The 10,604-nt window shown below is 52.5% G+C and overlaps 1 protein-coding gene across 7 annotated transcripts; it reads left to right on the top strand.

Annotated features, from left to right (window-relative positions):
• On the top strand, positions 144–9,620 carry LOC102175005 (cytochrome b ascorbate-dependent protein 3). Of its 7 annotated transcripts, XM_018043339.1 has the most exons (8): positions 793–937; positions 1,662–1,792; positions 2,702–2,807; positions 3,817–4,015; positions 5,748–5,956; positions 6,573–6,727; positions 7,442–7,598; positions 8,659–9,620. In XM_018043339.1, exons 4-8 carry the CDS (start codon positions 3,832–3,834, stop codon positions 8,749–8,751), a joined length of 798 nt encoding a protein of 265 aa, XP_017898828.1. In that variant the 5' UTR covers positions 793–937; positions 1,662–1,792; positions 2,702–2,807; positions 3,817–3,831; the 3' UTR covers positions 8,752–9,620. The 7 variants fall into 7 exon arrangements, with proteins under 7 accessions (XP_017898832.1, XP_017898830.1, XP_017898829.1 ...); XM_018043343.1 differs by lacking the exons at positions 793–937; positions 1,662–1,792 and adding an exon at positions 144–232; XM_018043341.1 differs by lacking the exons at positions 793–937; positions 1,662–1,792 and adding an exon at positions 200–311.

The following is a 10,604-nucleotide window of genomic DNA, read 5'->3' as shown; positions in this document are numbered from 1 at the left end:
GCCGCCTTGCGGAAGGCCAGCCCCTGGCCAGAGGCTTCGCCTTGGCCCGAATATTTCCGCTTCAACGGAATCGTGGGGCTGAGGGTGAGGACAGGGCCGACCCGTGACGGCGTTCCTGGTCCCCGGTACCTCGGGGTTAGGGAAGAAACGCCCGCCGAAGAACTGGAGTTGGGGGTCAGCGCCTTGGAGCCCGAGAGCTGGGGACCCCGAGATCCGGGACTTCATTTCCCAGGTGGCCACGCGCGCGACCGGAAGTATGCGCGCCTATAAGAGGACAATACACCCCCGAGCTTTTCAGCTCTAGTGAAGCGGTGCGTGGTGGTCGAGAGTGCTGCTGAGAGTCTCTGTGCATCTTTCAGGAGCCAAGGGAACAGCGGCTCTGGCGCGGGTTGGCAAGAGACGGGTCTCGGAGACCCCAGTCCCCTTGCGTCTCACTGTGGTTCGGGGGTGAGAAACAGCCCGGGCTGGGAGTTCAGGGATCTGGGTTCGAGTGCTAGCTTCGCTACTATCTCGTTTCGCGCCGTCACGACCCCTCTCTCTAAGTTTTCTCTCCTAGGAAATGGACACCATTCTCCATGCCCTTCCTTCCACAGGTGGTGGTTGTAAAGCACGAAAACTTTTCGGAAGTCGCAGTCAGCAGGCGGAGCCTACCGTTTCACACAAGGTTCAGTTGAGTTCAGTCGCTCAGTCGTGTCCGACTCTGCGACCCCATGAACCGCAGCACGCCAAGCCTCCCTGTCCATCACCAGCTCCCGGAGTTTACTCAGACTCCGTTGAGTCGGTGATGCCAAGGTTAGCTGGGACCAAGGTGGTCCCGGCGGCTGGCGAGTCAAGGATCAGTCTCTGGACACTTCGGTCAGAACAGAGCACCGTGCGAAGGGCGTTCCTGTAATCCCTCTGGCGCTCAGGAGGACCTTGCTTATCTATCTCCTGCCTGGTATTTAAGGCCTCTCACTCCTGAGTCCCTGACTTTAAGGAAGCTCCGTTTGGAAGTGAGGCGTCCTTGGAGCTGAGGGGGAGTCAACTTGGAGTCTTTTTACCAGCTCTGCCACTCACCTTGGCCGAGTCACTTTCATAGTTTGGGCCCCAGTATTTTTAATCTGTAAGATAAAAGTTTAGGATTTGAGCTCTAACGCTGGGTCTCAAGATTCCTAAAGCCCCCCACCATTCATCTGAAAAGTGGGAGGAGCCAACAGCCTTCCTATGCCTTGATCTTTTTGCACTTCTAAGTGCTTGTGAAAAAGTTTGGAATCGTGGGTTTCCCTAAGACTAGGGCTGAGTAGGATATACCCATTTCTGCCCCAGGGCTTGATCTGTTTTAGTGCAGCTTGGGAGAATCCTTTTTGTTTAGGGATTGAGAGTGTATTAGGTTGGGAGAGTACAACTCCTTAGATCAGGGTCAACAAACATGACCCACAGGCCAAATCTGGCTGGCCTGAATGGGTTTTACATTTTCAGTGATTGAAAAGAAAAGGATATTTTGTGACGAAATGATACAAAAACTGAAATTTCAGTGTCCATAGTTTTTTGAACACAGCCCATACATTTGTGAAAGTATTGTTTATGACTACTTTTGCAGTATATCAAGAGTTGATAGCACAGTTATGACAAACCATATGGCCTGCAAAGTCTAAGATATTTACTATTCTCACACTTTACAGGACTTTGTGGACTTTTGTCTTCGAATGTGGCTCTACAAGTGTGGGCAGACTAGGAGCCTGCACACATCCTGAAATCTTAGCACACACTACTCTCTTGGAATAAATGAGAGGATATTCTTAGCATTTGGATGGTAATTTTCACTGCGTTCTTTTTCTCTCCTTTTGCTCTCCATTTCAAGCAGAGGGAGGGCTCGCCTGTGTACTCTGAGCAGTAAAACATTGCAGCCGGTCTGTCAGGAAAGTGTCCCCACTGTCTATTCCAAGTCTGTCCCAGAGCAGTAATCCAGAATCTCTTCTGGGGGGGTGGGTATGGTCCCTTTTGGACATTTTCTTTTTTCCTCTTACAAAGGGAAACAAATTTAAAAGTAGATACTAGCCAGTGGATGGAGCCTGCTGATGGGGAGCCCCTTTGTGCTGACACTTCCCTGGAGAGGAGGTGATTGAACATCTGGTGACCTGAAACTTCCACTGCTCTTACAGGAACGAAGGGGACACCTCAGGCTGGGTAGCAAATTGCTGAGTTCAGCAGCTGAGTCCAAAAGCTTCCGGGAAGCAAGTGGAATGATTTTCTCCCTCTAACCTCCTGAAAGCTTATAATTTTTTTCCCCCCAGCACTCAAATCTTGCTTTCTCAGAGACTTCTGCCACCTTGGATCCCTTTGTGAGAGCTCCACACCTGTTTCTGATTAGGTGGACACTTGGCATCGAGAGAGCTGGAACGACATGGAATCGGGACCACCGAGAGGCTTGGGCAGCCCTAGGGGCCATAGGCTTCAGGGTTTCGTTGGTAGTTAGGATGAAATGCTGTAATACTCCTAAGAAAATTTTAATAATTTACAATGTCCTTACATATTTTCTCACTTGATCCTCTGGCAACCTGTGATCAAGTGAAAAACATGGGGTTTTGGAATGGAAATAATCCCTCACAGGATTGTCAAGACGAGAACATGGGATCAATCATGTGTCTCAAGGTTCTGGTGTGATGTCTGTTCATAGCTGCCTTTCAGTAAGTTACATCCTGTTGCCATGGTTTTCTTTCAGATGAGAAGACAGTCCTTCAGATGTTAAGTGATTTGCTCAAGGAGCCTCAGAGCCTAAGAATTGGAGTCCAGGCCACTACTCTGTCAGCTTGTCACTGGGTATAAAGGTGAGGGTCAAATGTTTTATTTCCTTGGGAGTTCTTGGCGATTTTAGGGGCCTCTTCTCGTGTTAGCTGGTTCCAGTTGAGGAACCTCAAGTTCCAGAAGCCATGTGTCACCTACTTGGCCTGACTCATTGGGGACGGTGTGCCTGCCTTGAGAGCTGTTTTCATGCTGAAAGCAGGGGCATCCTGTGGCTTTGCAGACTGCCTGCCAACTCTCATGCCCACTTGCCTGGCTTTTAAGAGCAGCTGCTTAGGGGGCTAGGCATTCACCATGCCTGGAACCAGAGTTGGTTTCTGAGTTATCAGGTATACGTGGAAACCTCAAAATAAACTCTTTGCTTTCTAGATCATGAGTTCTTGCTTCCTCTTTTCTCCTCTGGACTTTCCCTAGAGAAGAGAAAGCAGAAGTTGCAGGTCTGGGGCCAGCTGCAGGCTTTTAAGATGTGGAGTATGGGGACTGGAGCAAAGACCCTATCTTATCTTCCCATGGGTAGAGGTCACTGTCTGGGGAAGAACTGTGCTGTGGAAGTGGGATCCTATAACACTTTTCTCCCAGGTGGCCTGATTAATAGTGTGGAGACTGTGAATTTTGCCTCCTTATGTTAGAACGGAAGGCTTGGGGTTATCTAGCCTGGATTTTGATTTCTGCCCTTTCTTTTTGTGAGGAGTGGAAGTATAATTCTTTATCTCTGGTCCTGTGAGGGGAGGACCCATCCTAGGGCTCTGGACTTAGCATCCAGCCACCGCAGAGGAGGCCTCTCTCCAGGGCCAGCCCTGGGGCTGAGCTGGCTGCACTGTACACCGCCAGATGGTGGGGCGGCGCCTCACTCTCACTCATTGTTCATAACCAGAGATGGGGTCCAGCCTGCCGTCAAGGCTTCATGGGACAGTGCCCAGGCGGATGGCAGGGGAACCACCCTTCCGGCCAAGAGCAAGGTCAATGTTACCTCCTCTAGCTGGCGTGTGGGGTGCCGCCGAGCCAGCAGGGGTATGTGATTCCCCCTTCCTCTAGGGCTGCCTGGTCAGAATGGCTGTGGGATGGTTTTACCTGTCTGTCCTGGCACTGTGCTCCCTGGGCTCGATATGCATCCTCTCCACCATCTACTGGATGCGGTACTGGCATGGTGGCTTCGCCTGGGATGGCAGCATCCTCATGTTCAACTGGCACCCGGTGCTCATGGTGACAAGCATGGTGGTGCTCTACAGTGCCGGTGAGTACGGGTCGGCAGCGGACACGTGGTGTGGCCACATCGTTTCGAAATGTACAGAAGTATCAAATCACTGTGTAATGTAACAGGAAGTAACATAGTGCTGTGTAGGTCAATTATACTTCAAAAACAAACAAGCTCATAGTAAGAGTAAAAAAGATCAGATTTGTGGAGTGAGGGGTCCAGAGAAGGCGATGGCACCCCACTCCAGTACTCTGGCCTGGAAAATCCCATGGATGGAGGAGCCTGGTAGGAGGAGGCTGGTAGGCTGCGGTCCATGGGGTCTCGAAGAGTTGGACACGACTGAGCAACTTCACTTTCACTTTTCATTTTCATGCACTGGAGAAGGAAATGGCAACTCACTCCAGTGTTCTTGCTTGGAGAATCCCAGGGACGGGGGAGCCTGGTGGGCAGCCGTTTATGGAGTCGCACAGAGTCGGACACAGCTGAAGCGACTTAGTAGCAGCAGCAGCAGAGGTGAGGGGTGGAGCGGAGGGGGAATTGAACAAAGGTTGTCAAAAGGCACAGACTTCCAGTTTTAAGATAAATAAATATTAGGGATATAATGTACAACATGATCAATATGGTTTTTAATACTGCTGTGTGTTAAATATGAAAGTTGTTCAGATAGTAAATCCACAGAGTTGTCATCACAAGAGAAAATTTTTTTCTATTTAATTCTGAATCTGTATGAGAAGATGGGGGTTCACTAAACTTACTGTGGTCATCATTTCATGATGTGTGTGAGCAAACCGTGAGGTGGGCTCCATTGTCTCCATTTTACAGATGAGGAAACTGAGATTTAGAAAGAAGATGCCAGATAGCTGAGAGGTGGAGCTGGGATTTGGACCTTGGTTATCTAACCTTAAAACTTGCGTCCTTGACAGCTCACTTCAGTTGTGAGAGTTCTTCCAGTTAGATGAAATAATGAATGTGACACTGCTTTCAACCTGTATATAAAAATGCATACACGTGGCATATACCACCAATTCAGTTCAGTCGCTCAGTCGTGTCCAACTCTTTGTGACCCCAGGGACTGCAGCATGCCAGGCTTCCCTGTCCAGACCACCAGGGAATTTCCTAAATTGAAGTATTGTTGTTGAGCCACTAACTTATGGACTGTAGCCTGCCCTTCTCTTCTGTCCATGAGATTTCCCAGGCAAGAATACTGGAGCGGGTTGCCATTTCCTTCTCCATGGGATCATCCTGACCCAGGGATCAGACCACGTCTCCTGCATTGGTGGGAGGATTCTTTACCGCTAAGCCACCTGGGAAGTCGGAAAAATTGAAGTATAGGTGATTTACAATGTTGGGTTAGTTTTCAATATACACTGATTCGGTTTTATATACAGTGTATATATATATTATACACACACACACATTCTTTTCCATGATAGTTTATTACAAGACAGTGAATATAGTTCCCTGTGTTACACACTAGGATCTTACTATTTATCTATTTTATATGTAGTAGTTTGTATCTGCTAATCCCAAACTCCTGGTTTATCCCTGCCCCCGCTCCCCCCCTTTATCATGGTCCCTTCTCCCCCTTCATGGCTGATGGCTGCACTAGAAGTGATGGCAGGATGGAAGATGCTGGAGAGTTGATACTGGTGTCCTAGCACTTCCTCCTCCCTGTTGGGAAGCTGTTTGGGATCACTGCAGGCTGATTCCCCTGATGCTTGGGTGAGCACGAGGGGAAGAGGCCGAGCCCTGAGACTGCTCTCTCCGACAGCATCGCTGGTCTACCGCCTGCCCCAGTCATGGGTAGGGCCCAGGCTGCCCTGGAAATCCGGCCATGCAGCCATGCACCTGCTGGCCTTCCTCCTGACTGTGCTGGGGCTGCACGCGGTCTTTGAATTTCACAACCACACAAAGATCCCCCATCTCTACTCCCTGCACAGCTGGCTGGGCATCACCACCGTCTTCCTCTTCGCCTGCCAGGTGGGTACTCTCCATCCTCCTTGGGTTCCCACTGGCTGCCCACTCCGGCTGGGGCTTCCCTGGCATCAGCACCAAGTCGTCTTCTGCTCAGTGCCTGGAGACGGTGTGCCAGGGCGCATGCTGTAGCATCGGCCGTGGGAGGGGCTCTGGGAGGCTGGTAGTTCTCCCATTCACCCTGTTTCGCTCTCACCCCTCACACCACCCACTGTGGTCCTGGAGCGCTCTGAGCTAACTCAATCCCAGGATGCACCAGGCTGACTCTAAGTCACCTTTTCCACTCCCCTTTTCTGTGAACCGAAAGCAATTCGAGCACTAGTATCCACATCCTGATTGTAGCCATGTACGAGTTGGAGTTTTGTGAGCCAGGATAGGAAGGAAGCAAAGACAAACAAGGAGGGCTGGGTTTGCGGGAGGGTGGGGTTGTAGCCAGGCTTTTCATGTAGGTGACATTCCTGTTTGTGTCAGACCACAGGGAGGAGGCTGCAGTGCCTGGCAGGAGGGTTGAGCTGCGAGAGGTGGGCCAGAGTTCATTGATGAGCAGGGGTGCTAATGGGTGGTGTGACCCGGTGTGCCTTTGGTGACACGCAGTACAGTCAGGTATTTCCTGTGTCCACAGTGGTTCCTGGGCTTCTCGGTCTTCCTGCTGCCCTGGGCATCCATGTGGCTGCGCAGCCTCCTGAAACCCATCCACGTCTTCTTTGGAGCCTCCATTCTCTCTCTCGCCATTGCGTCTGTTGTTTCTGGCATTAACGAGAAGCTTTTCTTCAGTCTGTGAGTGTGGGGGGTGCGTGGGACCCCCAACTGTAAGGTGAGGGGCAGGAACAGGGTCTTCAAAAGATGGGTCATAGGACCCGTCTGAGGGAGGGAAGCCTTTGGGGTTGAGCTCGTTCCTGATCTGAAAGGTAATGGACTCATCTTTCCTTAGGCTGAGATTGGTAAACTGGTCACCAAATACCCAGTATCAAAGTGATTCAGAACCTACTCTGTGGCAGAAACTATTCTAAACGTCTCAAATTTAATCCTCCAAGTGCCCTACAGCGTTGGTAATGTCACTGCCACGTATAAATTAGGGAACAGAGGCACAGAGAGGTTTAGCAATGTGCCAGTAAGTGGCAGAGCTCTGAGTTAGAGGACTAGAGTTCGTATACCTAACCACTACTGTTCTCCATTTGGGGAGGCAGTGGGGGTGCAGTGAGGAGCAGATAAGATTTGAGGTCAGACCTGGGTATAGATCTTGGCTGTGCCATTTCCTAGTTGTGTAACTCAGGACGAGTTCATGTCATGTCTGGGAGCTTCAGCTTCCTCAAGGGTAGATAGCATTCTGCAGACACTAGTCACGGCAGAGACTTAGAAAGTATGTTTATTCCAGGTCGCAGCGGGCCCTGGGAAGTCTTTCTCATCCTCTGTTAGTGGCATTGGGTCCTGCATTGGGCAAAAACAGGTAGAAAAGTTCCTCAAGGGCCTGCATGGTTTTGTCATCCTCAGGAAAAATGGCACCAAGTCATACTCCAACTTGCCCAGTGAGGCTGTCTTTGCCAACTGCGCTGGGATGCTGGTGGTGGTCTTCGGGCTGCTGGTGCTCTATATCCTACTGGCTTCATCTTGGAAACGCCCAGAGCCAGGGATGCAGGCCGAGAGAGAGGTATGGGGTCTTGGTCTCCTGTTTCAGGTTGGGGTAGGGCCGGGTCTAGGGAGGGGTCACCCAGTAAAGGCTTGGGCTTTGCCAGGAAGACCAACCCAGTAACATGGTGGGAAACCAAGTCGCTTGAAGGCGGGGTTCTGCTGGCTGGCGGGGAGCACCAGAGTGTACCCAGCACTTCCTGTCGTGGCAAGTGCAGCTGCTCCTAGAGGCCTGTCTGCTGGGGGAGCAGGGGGTTCCTCCCCTCCCCAGATGGCTGTGGTCTCACGGGCAAGTGTGGCCTTACCTTCCCCAAGGAAGGGCTGTAGTGTGAGGAGGAGGTGTGCTGATTTCTGCTTCTCCAGCTTCAGAGCTCATCTAGTGGGATGGAAGCTTTCCTCGTAGGGGTGTGGTGACCGGTTGGGGGCTTGGGGCATTTTTTGCCTGTTTTCGGCCATGTAGGCACCTGAGGAATGGGGTGTGTCGGTTGAGGGACTCTGGGGCTTCCTTGAACAGCATGGTGGGTGGACTTGGGGCTCACCCTGCAGGTTGGGGTCTGTCTGAGCAGCTCAGGCCTGGTGGGACTCCTATAGGCCACGGGCCATTTTGACACCTGCTTGTCTTTCCAGGCTCTGTTGCGTGGCGGGGAGTGAAGCAGGAAGGGGCTCCCAGGAGCAGTCGGTGTGCAGTCTAAACTCCTCCCTGAAGCTCTGCTCTCGCTGGTTGCGGGCCCCAGGCTCCCCTTGCCTCTGGGTGGGCCTGCTCCCCCACAGCCTGCCCATGTGCTTTCCTTAAGGGCTTTGGCTTCTCTGCCCCTTCTTGGCATTGACTTCTCAGGTCATCCGTTTACCCCTGGCCTTCTTGCCCTGGCTGCTCATGCTGTTGCTGCTTGTATGAAGTCAAGTTCGCTTCCCCTCATACCCCTAAGGATGTGGTAGGGAATCCTGAGGACTCAGATAAGCTGGGAATCGAGTGCCATCCACATTGTGAAGAGTGGGGGAGCCAGGGCTTCCGTTGGCTTTCCCCCGAAGTTTAGGCTGCCGCCCCGGCCAGGCTGCATCTGTTCTTGTAACCTCCGATCCAGCCCACCAGGACACGAGGCTGGGTGGGAACGCCAGAGGTGATGCTGGAAGAAGCGCGGGGACTGGCAGAGCCGCTTCTGCAGAAGAGAAGCTGAGGGCCGGCTGCTTGCTACTCGTTTCCTGTCGCTGCCTTCTGTGTCTACGTGTTCTACGTGCCCTGCTAGCTGCTGCTGCTGCAACTGGGGCCTGGATCCTGGCTCTTCCCTGTGACTGACATGCCCGTCACTGCTGCACAGCCCTGCGTAACCTGCTCTTCTGAGAAGAGCCTGTCCAGCTGTCCCTCAGAGTAGCAGACCTCTTCCCTTTCCCTTACTGGGTCCAAGCTCGCCTGCCTGTCCCCAGGTGGGATCAACCTTGTGCTCACCAGGGCCCTTGCCCAGCCATCTTCATTCTGCTGCTCACCATCAAACGTGCCAACGTTGCAGTGCACTGAACCCAGCTGACGCGGCGGTGCGCTGTACCCAGCAGAGCCCTGGGAGCCATGGCCACCCCCGGGGCAGCCCTTGCTGAGCCTCCAGGTGCCTCAGTTGCCCCCCCACCCCTCCCCCGTGGCTGCTTGCCTAGCAGACAAGTCTCTGGTGTGACGCAAGTGTGAGGTGTTGCTTTTCTCCCAGTGAGAGACTGGGGTGGCAGGGCTTGCTCCTAAGTTTTGGCACTGCCCTCTGCACACAGGCCCTGCCAGGTCCCAGGCTCCATGCTGCTGTGCTTAGGTGACAAGCGGCAGGACACCTGGTGTCCTGACTTCTGGCAGGAGGCAACAAGGCTGACTGTCTGCCCCACCCCACGTGGCCAGATGCTGGCAAGAGGGCTGTGACTGAACTTCCCAAGCGCCTGAGACCCTCCAAAGGCACTGGGATGCCCGCCAGGCACTCTGGTCACAAGACCAGTTCCCCCTTTTCTCCACGTGGGTAGGCATTTGACTTAAGAGGCTTGACTTTCATTAAATGTGTTTTTAAGAATCAAAGGCTTCTGTGCTGAAATGACACTGTGACGTGAGCTTGGGCCATTTGCAGAAGCCATGGGCTAGTTCTGACCCTCAGACTTGGGGAGGGACAAACCCAAAGGCACCAAAGGTCCACATGACTCTCTTCCTGCAGTTGCACGTGATTCTGGGATCCTGGAACTTGTCCTTAAAAGTAAATGGCCTTTGAGGATTTGGTTATCTTACCAGGAAGGAGCTGTTTCCTCTTTCATATTCTGGAACACAAGACTCAAAGAGGCTTAAGTGATTTGCCTGAGGTCACCCAGCCAGGCAGTGGCAGAGTTGGGATCCACAGGCCAGGTGTCTGAGGCCAGAGTTTCCTTCCCAGCTGCTGGGCGTGTGTACCTGTGCCCACCGATCACTGTGCCTATGACCGGCGACCTGTGGTCTGTCTGATGGGTGGGGGACCCTGGGCAGAGAAGGGGAAGCGAAGGTGTTGAAGCCTGCAGTCAAGTTTGGGCAAAATAAGTGGTCCCAGTGTGACGAGCTGAGACCACCTAGTGGTGGAGCAGAGGACTTGGAAGGAGCTGGATGCAGACATGGGATGCTAGCAACCCCCAGTGAGTGAGCATCTGGATGGTCTCCGGCCCTTTATCTTCACTGGTTCCTTTGAATCCTGTGTGTGCCTATGGGGCTTCCTGGTGGTTCAGCGGAAAGAATCCGCCTGCAGTTCAGGAGACGCAGGTTCGATCCCTGGGTTGGGGAGATACTCCTGGAGGAGAGCATGGCAACCCACTCCAGTACTGCTGACTGGAAAATCCCATGGACAGAGGAGCCTGGTGGGCTATAGTCCGTGGGGTTGCAAGAGGTTGGACACGAAGTGACTCAGCACACGTGCCTATGAGGTGGGCACCAGTCTTGGTTTTAGATTCTAAGAGGCTAACTAGGCCTGAGTTTATGTGTAGCTAGTTTGAAACAGGACCAGGATTCAAGGTCATGTCAGTGTCTAAAGTAAGTCACACCAAT

The sequence above is a fragment of the Capra hircus genome, chromosome 29, assembly GCF_001704415.2.
Source record: "Capra hircus breed San Clemente chromosome 29, ASM170441v1, whole genome shotgun sequence".
Classification (NCBI taxonomy): domain Eukaryota; kingdom Metazoa; phylum Chordata; class Mammalia; order Artiodactyla; family Bovidae; genus Capra; species Capra hircus.
The sequence above is the reverse complement of the archived record's forward strand: the minus strand, read 5'-3'. Positions and strand labels throughout refer to the sequence as shown.

What these genes read in the sequence shown, in the direction of transcription:
- LOC102175005 (XM_018043343.1), top strand. Translation starts at nt 3,832, where the DNA reads ATGGCTGTGGGATGGTTTTACCTGTCTGTCCTGGCACTGTGCTCCCTG. An exon ending in GGTGGTGCTCTACAGTGCCG is followed by an intron (nt 4,016 to 5,747) that starts GTGAGTACGGGT and finishes TCTCTCCGACAG; the next exon opens with CATCGCTGGTCTACCGCCTG. An exon ending in GGATGCAGGCCGAGAGAGAG is followed by an intron (nt 7,599 to 8,658) that starts GTATGGGGTCTT and finishes CCTCCGATCCAG; the next exon opens with CCCACCAGGACACGAGGCTG.